Source organism: Populus alba, chromosome 4 (genome assembly GCF_005239225.2).
Source record: "Populus alba chromosome 4, ASM523922v2, whole genome shotgun sequence".
Classification (NCBI taxonomy): domain Eukaryota; kingdom Viridiplantae; phylum Streptophyta; class Magnoliopsida; order Malpighiales; family Salicaceae; genus Populus; species Populus alba.
Window position 1 is genome coordinate 5,376,299 of NC_133287.1, and position 14,804 is coordinate 5,391,102.

Below are 14,804 nucleotides of genomic sequence, written 5' to 3' on the forward strand. Positions count from 1 at the left end.
TTTCTATCAAGAAATTTTAATACATTTAAATTATAATTAGTGATATTTTATTAGTTATTTTTTAAAATTTATTTTCAAAAAATAAATATAGATAAAAAAAATATTAAAGGAAGGTATTTTATCATTTTTAATGGGGTATTGATTTTATTTTCTCTTTATTTCTTGTATTTGTCTTCTTTTTGAGATGACCCTGTCCGTAGTCTAATTTTCTTTCTAATAAAAATAATAATAACGCGCAGAGATTTCGCTGTCTATTGTAAACGACATGTAGTTAACTTTAAATTACTTTATCCATTCATGTTCGGATCCTAAACAATAAACCAAATAACAGAGTTGGATTTGTTCAGGCTTGCAAGGTAATTGATCAATCTCTCTGCTCTTTTACGTTGTCGCTTAAACCCTAGACTATACACAAAGAATTTAATCATGGGTATTATAATTATGAATATAGGGGTTTTGATTTTTAAAGCATGGAGAATTTTGTGCCCTTGAGGTAGAGAGTTTGGGAGTGAGACTGGGAGTTAGTATCATGGGAGGTTATAAACTTATAATTCACCTTAGAAGAAAATTATGCTCTTTAAGTTTCAATTGATGAATCTCTCTGTAATGGCATCTTCTTCATCTGTTCATGTTTATGCTACTGGGGAGATGATAAATACTAACTCTATATGGTTGTGTTAATCCTCTTCTCTTGTTCGTTGTTGGCAGTCGTGAGTGGTTAAGAGCATCCAATTATGGCGACAGTGAGTTCGGAATCTCTCCCAGAAACTCAGGCATCTGCCAATTCCACTGATTCTGATACTGCCCCTAAACCTCAAGTCATTTACCGCTGTAAAAGATGTAGAAGAATTGTTGCATCGGAGGAGAATATTGTCCCCCATGAGCGGGGAAAGGGAGAACAATGCTTTAAATGGAACAAGAAAAGTGTTGACTCCTGCAAAAATCAAGAGCCACCCGAATGCTCTTCTATATTTGTAGAGCCCATGAAGTGGATGCTAACAGGCAAGTTTACCCAACAAATATCTGTCCTTTTTCTATTTTGCATCAATGTATATGTGCCTTTTAAAAATGCTAACTCGGATCTTGAAATTGCCAGTACAAGAAGGTTTTGTGGGGGAGAAACTTCAGTGCATGGGCTGCAAAGCGCGCTTAGGTTCCTTCAATTGGGCAGGCATGCAATGCAACTGTGGAACTTGGATCAATCCTGCGTTTCTACTTCACAAAAATAAATTAGATGAATGCCATGTATGAACAAGAGCTGTTATGGTTAAAGGAGTAAGTTCTAGCAACCATCAAAGTTAGAGGTTGCACTTACGCTGTGCTTGGATACCCAGAGAGAGACTTGCTTTATTAAATGCTTGCTACTTGTAGAAATGTACTAGAAATGGTGGTTCTAAATTTTAAATCTAGTATTTTCTTTGTGGATGTACTTTGGGCATAAATGCTGTTCACGTACATGTAGGGCTAAGGAAAAACTGAAGCAAGAGTTAGCCTGCATCCCTTCTTGGATGGTGATCCTTTTTCTCCGACTAGATTACATGAGATTTAACAAATAAGAGAACAGAAATTAGAGTAAACAAAGATGAAATTAGTTGATCGGAGGGCAGTTGCAGGATTATGAGCTAGCCTAACTGATTTTAATAGTTAGTAATTCGATTCTTTTTTGTCAATGTTATTAGCTATTCCCTTGCTGTTTAAGTTTCTGGGCAAGATGTGGAGAGGGGTTTGAGTAAACACTGCATGATGTTCTGCTTGGCTTGGGGCAATAACTTTTCTTGAAATGGCTTTTATGCATGATCTTTACAGTCATTAAATCCTCGCTATCTCAAGTTGCTAGCATGCTTCTCTAATTTAGCTTGACATATCCATTAGAGTGTGGTTTGAGTCATTCGGGTATGAACTCTGTAAACTGGATTTCAAATTTCGAAGTGCCATCTACTGGTTGGCCAGAAAATCCAGTTGTAATCAATCTTCTTAATCAATATTCGAATGAACTTTTTTCAATCAGGTCCTTGCTTTCTTTCTTTTATGTAATGTTTATAATGTAACTAGTCACTATAACTGTAATCTTTATTATATTGAAAATTACATCATTAAGCATAGGAATGTGACGGACATATGTTATTTTGCAATTTTGGTATTATTATTATTATTATTATTATTATTATTATTATTATTATCAAATCCTTGATGAGCAAATTAATGCTAGATGGAGAAAGGAAACATGACAAGGCAAAACTACAACTTCATTTAAATTTAAAGCATGTAGAACTAATGCACGTGGCTGGATTGCCTGGTCTTCATCTGCAGAACTCTTGATGTAAATCACTGACCAGCATCAAATGCCTCAACTGGGAAAGTTTTGGTGATACCAGCGAGGCTCTTGAAGTGAACTTTTCCAGTTGGTGGATCATCAACGATTATCTGGCTAACTGGAGGCCAGAGCATGAGCTCCTTAGCCTTCACTCCTTTGAGTTTCTTGATGTTCTTTGTGCTGACATAACCAGTTATTTCAGTGTCGTAGCTTACGAGCTTGCTGATCATCTTGAAGTTGTGCTCGACCTTCTTCTTCTGCAGGATTCACATGTATCCACTGCCCTTAACAAAACCAACTTAAACAACATCTGCAAGAGGGAGAAGTCCTAGAGGAAGTCCGAATTCCTCAAGAAGGGAAGCTGCCATTTTGAGCCCCTCCTCATGACCCGTTTTCACTAGTGCTCCTTCCATCTCGGCCATGGCTGCTGAATCTCCTAGCTTCACTGGTTATAACTAAGAGCTCACTCTGAGGCTAATTTTGATTGATAGGACTTAGTTTTAGGTGATCCGTTTTTATACACATACACGCCATATTATGACATGAATTGGACAAACTCAATGGAGAAAACAAAGAAACTACCCTTGTATTATCTACCAAAATTGGATCATTTCAAATTGATGTTCTTCTCTGTGTCTTGTTTAAATGCTTCAACTGCAGCTATTTTAGCATGTTTTATTTGGCGATATTGATCTGGACACCGGAAAAACAAAAATCATTTTCATATGCAATCTCTATATCATAGCCAGCTTCTCTCTACAATAAAAGGTGTTTCCATGGCTTTTCGCTGCACTTCTTAACGTTAAACCATTTTCATGAACAGGTTCAAAAAACCACTTGTGCAGCACGTACAGAGGTTTCTCCTCTATTGTCTTCTTGTTAACTAGTACTTATACTTCTCTTATAAATATGGTAAGTGCACAGATACTATACCATCGGATACGTGACTGTTTGGTATTGTTATATTTTTAAACGAAATAAATTTCAACAATAAAAAATAATGTTAGGTTATTACATGTTTTGCTTTGGAATTTAAACAATTGTCATTTTAGAGGGAAACCTTTTTGCTTTTGAAATAAAACAAAATAATCCTTGTTTTTAATTAAAAGCACAACAACTTACTATGTAATTTTTTTTTAATTAAAATTTTTTTTTCATTAATTTATTTATAAATTACACATTATTACAACAAAACCTAAAAGAGGTGGTGATTTCATTGTTCATCACCACCTCACAAAATATTATAAACTTCTACTTTGTTAATTTTTCCTTTTTTTATCTTTTTTTTTTTACTTATGTGATCAAACTTAAAAAAAAAAAAATCATATTTACACATTGCATTGATTGAAGATTGAGCTTAATATGTTTATTTTATTTTATTTTATTTTATAAGGTTATGTGGTGTAAAATAAATTTCAAATTGGATTGATAATCAATTCTATACAAAAATAAAATAAAATAAAGAGACCAAAATTGACAATAAGACAAAAATATAAAATGGGATGGTAAGACCCAACTTAAGTAAGGTCAGTTGGAAAACCAGTTATGCTTTAAATAAGACTTAACTTAAAAACAAATGGGATGTACAAAAAAATACCGAAGGATTTGGAAAAAAAAAATGATTTTCAAAATTAGTGTAGGATGGAATAGTGAACTAGAAACTATTAGTGTTAGTGATGGATGGTGGAAGAAAAACACTTAGGTTAGTTATTGATAACTTGTTTGTTTGAATTCGTCTTTGTCTTATCTTGGTTCTTAAACTATTTAGCATGTTCCATGTGGCTTATGCATTTGATGTTTTCTATTTCTCTTATATAGAAAATTAGAGAGTCTAAAAAGTTTAAACATACTGACATCGAACCATTTCTTTGCAATAAATTTGATAGAATATTTAGCAATGTTGTGACGACTGAACAATATGCTTGGACTCTATTTTCTAGAATGTTATTTGATGATGTTGTTGTGAATCAAGGCACTGAAAATGTTAATGGTGATCGAGAAGAAAATTTGAAGGAAGAAAGTGGTGATTCAAATGAGCATGTTATTTTTAACTATATAGATTATGTCTGCAACTTGGTTGGTAGAGTTAATATGGGAAACAACAGTACCATAAATAACAGTAAAAAGAAAAAAGCAATAGAACAATGTAGTGAGTAAAATAGAAAGAAAAGCAAATAACCTTCTGGATTTGGAACTCAATTGCTTTCACGCTGTGATCAACAACTCAATCGTGTTTCAACTAGGAATGAAAGTAGAGATAAGATAGGGTGTAACATTAGTGAGGTGATGGCGGAGGTACATTCCATACCTAGAATTATTTTCGGTGATGACTTATAGTATTTTGCTACGAAGTACTTGTCTATGTGGAGCAAAAAAGAGATGTAGACGTCAATTGAAAATATTGATAGAAAGTATCAATGGCTTCAAAAAATATACCAGCAAAGTCAAAAGTGCTAGATCAAGAGGTTTATATTTTTTTAATGATTATAGTTATTGTTGTGTCCTAAACAATTATCTCATGGTTTTTTTTTCTAATTGATTTTTTTTAATTTTAACTTACCTTAACAGCAGGATGTTATAAAAGTTTTGTTGTGGTGCCAAATGATGTACATGTTTGGATTGATGGGACAACGACAAATCAATTTATAGAATATGCATGCATATCTATACAAATCACAAATGCAGATTGTAGTGGCATCAATAGCATTACATAACTATATTAGGAGGAAGTTGCAATAAGATATTATATTTGTAGAACATGATCGCAATTCAAATTTTATTTTTGATGATTTTTTAGCCGATGTTGTTCCATGTTCTCAAAACCAAGGCAACCAGAAGCCTTCTTGAATGAATTATGTCCATGATGAGATAACAAATAGTTTAATGGGATGATTGATGTTATAAAAGTTTTGTTGTGGTGCCAAATGATGTACATGTTTGGATTGATGGGACAACAACAAATCAATTTATAGAATATGCATGCATATCTATACAAATCACAAATGCAGATTGTAGTGGCATCAATAGCATTACATAACTATATTATGAGGAAGTTGCAATAAGATATTATATTTGTAGAACATGATCGCAATCCAAATTTTATTTTTGATGATTTTTTAGCCGATGTTGTTCCATGTTCTCAAAACCAAGGCAACCAGAAGCCTTCTTGAATGAATTATGTCAATGATGAGATAACAAATAGTTTAATGGGATGATTGAACAACAACAATAATGTAACATTTTTATTTTTTATGTATAACAAAAAAAAACACACAAATGATACTCACAAATTAAAAATTCATACATGTCTTTCTTGGTAATTTTATTACCAAAATCACTTACAAAAACTACTTAACCAATTACATATAAATTGTCTTTTAGACAGCAACAATTTCAACCATATTTTTAACTAGACACATATTTTATTATATCAAATCACAACAAAAAGTAATTTTATAAAATCTATTTTATACCAACCACAATCACATAACCCACCATTTTCTCAATCACTCCCTTAATATATTAGACAAGATGTTATCTTAAAGTTTTGTTTCTTAAATATATTATACCAAATTTAAAGTTTAAATTTCAAATAAATTGTTAACAAACAATAGGATTGATGTATTCTTTGTTGAGACTGAAAGGCTGTTTGAAATTGTGGTAGCGATTATGGTTTAAAGTGCTTTTCGCTTATAAATATATCAAAATGATGTATTTTTTATTTTAAAAAAATTATTTTTAAGATCAGCATATTAAAATGATCTGAAAACATAAAAAAAAAATTAACAAAAAAAATTAAAATTTAAAAAAAAAAACATGATTTCAACCATGTTTCCAAACGCTTTATCAGTCAACTTGAAACCTTCGAGTCAATAACAGGATTGGCCACGGTTTTAATTGTCAATAAATTGCTAACAATTCCAAATCATTTGAAATTTCCTTAATTGCATCCGTTAATAAAGTTTTAAAATTGTTGGAAAATAAAATTTAGTCTCGATTGTTTCCAAAAACATTTTCTATCATCAAATTAAAATAAAAACAGATGACATAATCTTATTGCCATTGGAACTTAAATCACGAGTGACTTGCGTCAACTTGTACCGGTGTAAATTAAAAAAAAAAAAAAACCATCTAAAGTCTTTTTTAAATAATGTTCCACTTACTTATCATTTTGAATATAATATTTTAGAGTGGAACTTTCTTTCTCTTCACCCAAACTTTGCTGACGTTTATTGCATTACGCCATATGATAGTATATGCATAGACGTGGGACTATGAAAATTGAATATCTATACGCCGTGCTTATTTATGGCCAAGTTGCTTATAGGATAATTATATTTTTAATTTTTTTTCTTCTTTTCCTTATAATTAGTAGTTGTATTTTTAATCTTAAAATTAAACATGCATGAAGCGCCAAATAAAGAAATATGAAAATAGTTTCTGATGTCAATGTGCCAACCCACAAGATACTTTCAAATATTGTTGGCTAAGTACTGATACCAAATCCAACTAATATATGAATATAAAGTAAAATGAGATATTGAGAGTTGCTCACAGTAATTATAAGAAACTAGTTATATCATTCTGCCACTGGTCAGATAAAAAAAATATATGAAGAAAAACTAATGTTAAAAAATAAGCATATTATTAGAAAGTAAAAAATCAATATCCAATGAGAAAAATTAATGTCCAATGATGAAAAAAGAAACACAAAAGAAAACAATGTAAACCTATGTTAACCCATAAAATTCGTTTCACAAGCCATTTGATCAGAAGCATTATATATGAAAAAACTATGAAAGTTAATTCCTAATAAATCAAATATTGAATGATAAAATAAATAAAAAATCAACCACACAAAAGGATTAAAAAAAATAATAATTAAAAGCCAAAAAAAGGTATGAGCACAATTAAGTTAACCCGCCAAATCCATGGGTTAGATCATAAGATCACGATGACCTATAAAAAGAAAGAAAAAGAAAATCATGAAGCTTATTCTATAAAAAAAAAATCCACATTGAGTAATGAGATTTAAAAAATTAAGTAAACAAAAAAACAATGTGAACTTGTAACCCGAGTTATTTAACTGGAAATATCAAACCTGGAAAAACCATGAAACACAAATCTTAATAAATCAAATTTCAAATGATGAAATTAAAAAAAAAATCAGTCACAAAAAAAAATGATTCAAAAGAAAAAAATAGCATATAAAAGAATAGGGATTATATTTGAAGAAAAAAAAACAAAGAATGAATAATTTTGAATTGAAAGGCTAAATTGAAAAGAAAAATCAATTTCATAAAAGAATTCAAGAAAAAACCACAAAAGAGAATGAGGACCAAATTTTAAAATATATATATATATTGATTAAATGATGAAATTGAAAATAATTGAACGTTTACAAAAGAGATAAAAAAACAAGTGGAAAAAAAAAAAAGAAATCAAGACCAAATTTGAAAATCCCAAAACAAAAAATCCTAGATTGAATGATAGAATTGAAAAAAATAACCTATAAAAGATCAAGGATAAAAATTAAATAATTAAAATAATGAGGACTAATACTCAACTATACCTAACTAAGAAGACTACTCTAAAATTTGGATCTTGATTGACAAAATTAAGAGAGAAAAGAGAAAGAAAAAAAATAGCTTTAGAGATAATTTATCTATCAAAACCTAACACGTGCTAGATGGTGAGGACAAGGATGTAGTGAGCAATTGAATGACGAGGAAGAAGTAAATTTGTAACCTTTTTAAGAATAGTGAATGTATTTTACTATTCTAAAAAAAAGGAAAACACCATTGTACCCCTAATAAAAACAAAAATGACAACACCAGGAAATGAAATTTTATCCTCGAGTTTTGTCTTTTAAGCTGATTTAATGAAGGGTAAAATCATCGATTCACTATTCAATCAAACAAGTTTTTATCGCTTTTATAAATATTCAAACCAAATACAACCTAAAAAATAATTGTAAGTTAAAAAATGTTGGAAAAATAATCCCAAATCTAATATATATATATATATATATATATATATATATATATATATATATATATAATATATATATATATATAATTAAGAATGGAACACCCATGTCATAAAGGTGTTTTTTTTCAAACGAAACCAAAACCCACACATTTTAAATTCAATATTAGCTATATGACCCGCGTGATATCGCAGGTCTTTTTTTTACATAAAAAAAAAATTAAGAATTAAAAGTGTTAGGTTTACCTGCAACACCTGACCTAAAAGTAATATTTATAATATTAATAATAACATTAAACTTACATTATCCAAGTTTGAGTGAGTATGACTACAACACCGGACCCAAGAATATTGGATGCGGGTCTAGCTATAAGACCGTGTCATAAAAGTGTGATAATTAAATAGATTAATTAAAAAGAAAAAAAACCAACAGGAAGAAAAAAACTAATGAAAAAAAATTGAATTAATTGGGTTAATCCTTCAAACCAGATTAACTCGTAAAACCTGAGATTCACGTCATGAAAATTTGATAACTAAATAGAAAAAAATTTGACGGGTTTACCCAAAATTAACTGGGTTAACCCATCAAATCAAGTTACCTCGTCAAGCCTAGGATACGTATCATGAAAGTTTGATAATTACATAAAAAGAAATTTAACATTAACAAACTAAACTAAACGAAAAAAAATTAATTAAAAAGAAAAAAAATATGCGTTAACTCGTCAAACCAAATTAATCCATCAAACTTAGGATCCGTATCATGAAAGTCTGATAACTAAATAAAAAAAATTCACATTAACAAACTAAATCAAACAAAAAAAAATTCATAAAAAAAATAAAATAAAAACGAAAAAAAAAGAGAGACAATTCTATAATATAATAATAATAATAATAATAATATATTCAATGCAGGTCGGCATGGATAAGAGGAAAGCTATCTCTCCTTAGTGATTTACTATCAAATCTTGCAGCTAAGAGAATATTATATTAATAAGTGAAAGGCGTGGGGAAGCTACAGTAGTTTCCCCGCGTCTTTTAGAATATTACTTAATATATGTTATGGATGATATGAAGTTCCGGTTTTGGTCCTTTAGGAGTAGATCTAATTAGAGCTTAATAAAGTCTTGTGGGAAAAAGTATCTTGATTAACTTTTGGGATCCAGCATCATTAGTTAAGTTCTCCAATATGCTAAATTGGGATTTCTTTTTCCAGTTCCTTAATTTTCATTGTATATATGGAGCATAACAATTATTTATTTAGGAAAATAAAACAAGAAGAAAAGCTTATAATTAGAGCAAAGCTTGTCCTTAAATAAAATTCAAGTGATGGATTAGAGTTGACCGTCGAGCTAGGGGTAAACTTTTTATGGGATATCTGTCCCCTTTGGGTCATAAAAAAAATAAATGGAAGGATTATGCTGGATACACGCCTAGAAGTTGCAATGAGTGATAATTTTAACAGACCGAAGAGTTTAAATATATTTCTGGTTGGATATACGAGTAATAATTTTCAGGTTGCTATTATTTTTTCCCATCCACGATAACCTCATCAGTTATTAGGATGGAAAAAGAAATTTTCTCTCAATATAACTATCACCTGAAAAAGAAAATGGGTTAGAGCTACCACAAGTGTTCTTTAAGACAAAAAAATATATATATATTACAGCAAACCTTGCTCACGAAGCACAATTAAGTAATTGATTAGAGCTGACCTAAGACCTCAAGACACTACCGCTGGATGGTATCCAAGAAATTGCAGTAGGCGACGGATGAGAGCTGAGTTAGTTTATGACTGCAATACTTTAATATCACGACATTGAAACTTTTGTCTCTCCAAATAATATTTGTCAACTGAAAAGAAAAATGGTTCTGAGACGGACTTGGCCTCGAATCGTGATCCAGAGACGGCATCGGTTTGATAACAATCTCCAACGAGGTCGTTTTCAAGGAACTTGCCCACCATTTGCACCATCTTCAACGCTCTTTCATCAACCATTGTTAATTAACTTAACACATGATCAGTAAATTATTGAGCTGTTAGCTTGCTTTTCTAGATCTTAATTGGACCTGTAATTAAGGTGTTAATTAACAAACTAAATCATACACTCATTTAGCCTTACCCAACTATTTGGGTAAGCCAACTTTGGTTAACGTTTAAATTGCAATATAGATAGGTAGGGTCATTGATGCGCTGGAATTCGGCCATGTCCAGCATACTTCCTTCTTCTTTTTTATGTACACCCATTTTATACCCTACGCGGTCGCTTCGACAAAAAGATTCATGTATTCCAAGTAAAAACTTGAATGATATATAGTTAATTGATTAATTAAACGATATGATATTCCTCGTGGTAGGTTCCATAGCCAACAAGAAACTAATTTGGTTATAACTTCTTTAACAAGATGTATATTTATGTAGGAACTTTGACCTGAAATTCATGTCAAAATGAATTTGATCTATACTTAAAAGGAACCTCTAACGTGTGAGAGATATGAAAGTAATATATGATTGAATATTTCTTGTATCTTTGTTTGGCCTGAGCAAGTTGTAAAAGCCATCGATGGAGCTGCATTCTGACTTCTAAGCAGCTGCTATGCACTTTCTTCCGAATCTTTGTTCAAGTTTTGTCGCTTAGAAGCAACTTGAAGAAAAGAAAAAAAAGAAAAAGGTCTGTGGGGGACTTCGTATATTTTATTCTTTCTTATCCCTCTTCCTGCGCTCTATATAAACACCCACTTCTCAAGTCATTCTTCATCATATCCTCACACATAAAGCTCAACATTTAAAAACAACTAGAGCTCCTAGCTTATAAGATTTCTATTAAGCTCCCAAGATGACTGTAAGAAGTCTTTCTCATGCTTTCTATCTCCTTCTCTTAGCACTTGCATGATGCGTTCATAACTTTTTTTAATTTCTACTTGAAAAATGTTCTTGTTATGCGTCATTGATTTGCTACTAGCCAACGGCTGTGTTAAGTTTTTGTAGTATCCAGCCATTATAAACGTGTTCTTGCATCGAATTTAATTGTTAGTATCACACAACCGTAATTAAGCTAAGCTTGCTAATTAAGAGTACTATTTACAATTAATGTTCTAGCTAGCTCATCTCTAAAATCAAAATTAAATTCTAGCTGGCATACAATATCATTAAAAGGGCTAACTATAACTGTGTGTGTGAGTGTGTGTATCCATTTAGTATTTAATCTAGTATAGTACATACTTCATTAAACTATATATACTCTCGTTCTCGCTCTTGTCAGTTAGAAGCTGTGCTGATTTTGTAGCCAAGAAATTATTGATGTTAATTAGCATTAGAATCATAGCATGCTGACCAAAATAAACCCTTTGTTCTAATGTTTCAGATCACAGAGATGAAAGTCTATATGGATTGTGCTGGCTGCGAGACCAAGATAAGGAAGGCTATTCATAAACTAGATGGTACGTCGTCGAACTATATGTTACTTTCATTTCAAATATTAATATATTTTTTTCTCGTGTTTGTGTGTGAGAGACGTACGCACTGATGGTTAAACATCATTTTCGTTTTCTTTCACAGGAGTGGATGATATCGATATAGACATATATATGCAAAAAGTAACAGTTATGGGATGGGCAGACCAGAGAAAAGTTCTCAAAGCAGTGAGGAAGACAGGAAGAAGAGCAGAGCTATGGCCATACCCATACAATCCTGAATCCTGTAACTTCAACCAACAGTACTATTATCAGCAGCAGCGGCAGGAACAAGACACAGTTACTTACTATGCAAATTACAAGCCTACCCCTCCATACAACTACGACAAGCATGGCTGCAATGAAGAAGAGTCTGGTTACTATCAAAAGCCAGCTTATGCCGCCATTGTTGATGAGGAAGCTAGTGCCATCTTCAGTGATGACAATCCTCATGCCTGCTCCATCATGTAATGGTGTGACGAAGGCAGTATCTCTGAATTTTCTTTTCATCATTTTTGTGTATAAGATGTATTTTGGACGAGTTGACTGTAATTTTATGATATAAGCAAGGGTCGTTTGTGATATAAGATGTATTTGTAATTTAAAAGGTCTTTGGGTTGGGCTTACAGTACTGTGGCCCCTTTTGGGTTTTTTGCGCTCCAAGAGGCTTTCGAGCTTCGTCGTCTCGTTGTTGGTACATGAGAAACTCTGAAAACCATTTTTCAAGCGTCCATAAAAATTATGCACAATTAAGTCATTGAAAAACCTTAAATAAAAATTTAATTTTCCATGGTTGTGTAGTATGATGCTATTTAAGGGGACTTTTTTATTTATTTATTTGAACTTATACTACTTGTTGAAATCCTCATCAGGCCTCTTTCAAGTTTCACTCTAGTTTATTCCGTTTTATCTTTCAATCCAGCTTACACAGTAGTTATCATCATATTATTTGCATTTCTCCTTAACAGTGCAATATAAATAAATTGGATAAATGGAAAATAATTGTTCCAAAATAAAAGGAAAAAAAGAAAAAAAAATCCCAAATCTCTCTCTCTCTCTCTCTCTCATTAAAACTCAAACTATCACAAACTATATATATATTTCTTAAAAAATCAATTTTGTAATGGAATATTTACCTAATATGATGCGGTAAGGATTTATTGCCAATTTTAAATATTTTTTAGAACCCAAATTTTATTTTATTTTTTTCATGGAGAAGACGAAGTTGATAATAAACACACAAGATTTAAAAGTTTTACCAACGGACTTTTTCCGTTGGCGTAAGACACATATTCCATCGGTAATTAATTTACCGACTAAATCACCGACGGAGAATTTTCGTCGGTGAATCTTTTGTCGGTAATTTTTTGTTCGTCGGTAATAATATTACTGATGGATTTACTGGCGGAACAAACGCGTCGGTAAATTTTTTTTTATTACCAATGGATTTACCAACGGATTTACCGACGGAAATTTCCGTCGGTAAATCCATCGGTAATTATTTAAAAACATTTTTAAAAAAAAAATCATTTTATAAAATTATAAAATAATTAAATTAACATAAATCAACATTGTATAATATATACTCAAAATGCTTGGAAAAAAGAATAAGAAAATCAACTCAAACAAATTTGTAACAAATAAATAAAACAAAAAAATTAATTCAACTAAAAAATTCATATGAAAAAAATGAAGTTGCAATTGCTAAAAATTTAAAAATCCTATAAATAAATCAACTAAAAATTGATCTCATATGAAAAAAAAAAAAAAAAACTCACAACAACATTTATACAATTATTAAGAACAAAATCAATTAAAATTAAATAAAAAACAAATATAGTGAAAAATCATGAAAAAATAAGAAAAAAAGAAAGATCTTACCTTAATATACTTGCAAGTGAAGCTAAGGAAAAAAAAATTCGTGAAGCATATTAATTAAAAAAAAACTAAGAGGATAAAAGAAGAAAGAAGAAGAAGGAAGAAGAAGACATACCCGAGCATGGAGGAAAAGAGAAGGAGATGAGGAGAGAAAAGAAGAGAAAGAAATAGATATTGATTTTTTTTACATATAGTGAAGAAGAAGAAGAAGAAGAAGTAGAAGTAGAAGTAGTAGTAGAAGAAGAAGAAGAAATAGAAGTAGTAGTAGAAGAAGAAGAAATGAGTCTGTCTCTTGTGAAATAAGCGGATTCAGGTTTTTTATTGGGGCGCATTACCGACGGATAATTGAATATTAATATTTTTTTAATTATTCCATCGGTAATATTTAATTTAAATTTTCAATTTCGTAAAAATTTTTTAGAAACCACCAAAAATTACCGATGATTTTTCAATCCGTCGGTGATTCCGTCTGTAATATTTAAATGAAAATTTTAAATCAATTGAATTTTTTCATAAAACCGCCAAAACACGCCGATGAATTTTCAATCCGTCGGTGATTTTGTCCGTAAAGTAAAACAATTAACAATGCAATTGGAAGATGAACAGTTCTGGAGTTCTCTGTAAAATACCGACGGAAAAATTCCATCGGTAATTCCCTTTGTAATTGACATGATGAACAGTGTTTATCTTTTTTTTTTTTTGCTTTGCTTTATTTTTTTTCCCATGGTAATTCACTCGGTATATACCGAGGGAATCTTTTCGTCGGTAAAATCCCTCAGAAATTTATCGACGGAAATATTCCCTCGGTATTTCCGTTTGTATTTATTGATTTTCTGGTAGTGAAAGGTGTGTTTTACCATAATTATGATTTGGCAAGTTTGTGAAGACTTAATTTGTGTTTGGTAAAGTATTTGTAATGCCTTGTTTGGTAAAGTATTTGTAATGCCTTCTTATAGCTTTTAAGTTTTTTTTTTTGGGATGATTTTGATATGTTAATACCCCTTCACACACACGCACATATAAAATTAAACTTGTGTTTTTTAATTCCGATACACTTTTGCAAAAATCATTGCATCACATTAATAAAACATGTACTAATAATAGATGTAATTAATGCCTCACATTTTTATTTTGGTATCTTTATATATGCAAACAATCATTTACAGTTAAAAAA

The 14,804-nt window shown here is 30.8% G+C and overlaps 3 protein-coding genes across 5 annotated transcripts; 2 read left to right on the forward strand and 1 right to left on the reverse strand.

Annotated features, from left to right (window-relative positions):
- The first annotated feature begins 212 nt into the window (after window positions 1–212).
- On the forward strand, window positions 213–2,571 carry LOC118053657 (probable inactive dual specificity protein phosphatase-like At4g18593). Of its 3 annotated transcripts, XM_073408518.1 has the most exons (4): window positions 213–356; window positions 709–1,002; window positions 1,097–1,275; window positions 2,311–2,571. In XM_073408518.1, the coding sequence occupies exons 2-3, from the start codon at window positions 735–737 to the stop codon at window positions 1,249–1,251; spliced, it is 423 nt and encodes a 140-aa protein (XP_073264619.1). In that variant the 5' UTR covers window positions 213–356; window positions 709–734; the 3' UTR covers window positions 1,252–1,275; window positions 2,311–2,571. The 3 variants fall into 3 exon arrangements, with proteins under 3 accessions (XP_073264619.1, XP_034920857.1, XP_034920858.1); XM_035064966.2 differs by lacking the exon at window positions 2,311–2,571 and having other exon boundaries at window positions 1,097–1,425; XM_035064967.2 differs by lacking the exons at window positions 213–356; window positions 2,311–2,571 and having other exon boundaries at window positions 374–1,002; window positions 1,097–1,425.
- Window positions 2,326–2,736, reverse strand: LOC118053644 (uncharacterized). Its single transcript, XM_035064952.1, has 2 exons — window positions 2,623–2,736; window positions 2,326–2,571 (listed from the first exon to the last, which is right to left on the reverse strand). The coding sequence occupies exons 1-2, from the start codon at window positions 2,734–2,736 to the stop codon at window positions 2,326–2,328; spliced, it is 360 nt and encodes a 119-aa protein (XP_034920843.1).
- An 8,296-nt stretch (window positions 2,737–11,032) lies between these two features.
- LOC118053649 (heavy metal-associated isoprenylated plant protein 29) lies at window positions 11,033–12,542 on the forward strand. The gene is made up of 3 exons (XM_035064958.2): window positions 11,033–11,142; window positions 11,665–11,740; window positions 11,859–12,542. Exons 1-3 carry the CDS (start codon window positions 11,137–11,139, stop codon window positions 12,221–12,223), a joined length of 447 nt encoding a protein of 148 aa, XP_034920849.1. The 5' UTR covers window positions 11,033–11,136; the 3' UTR covers window positions 12,224–12,542.
- The last annotated feature ends 2,262 nt before the right edge of the window (window positions 12,543–14,804 follow it).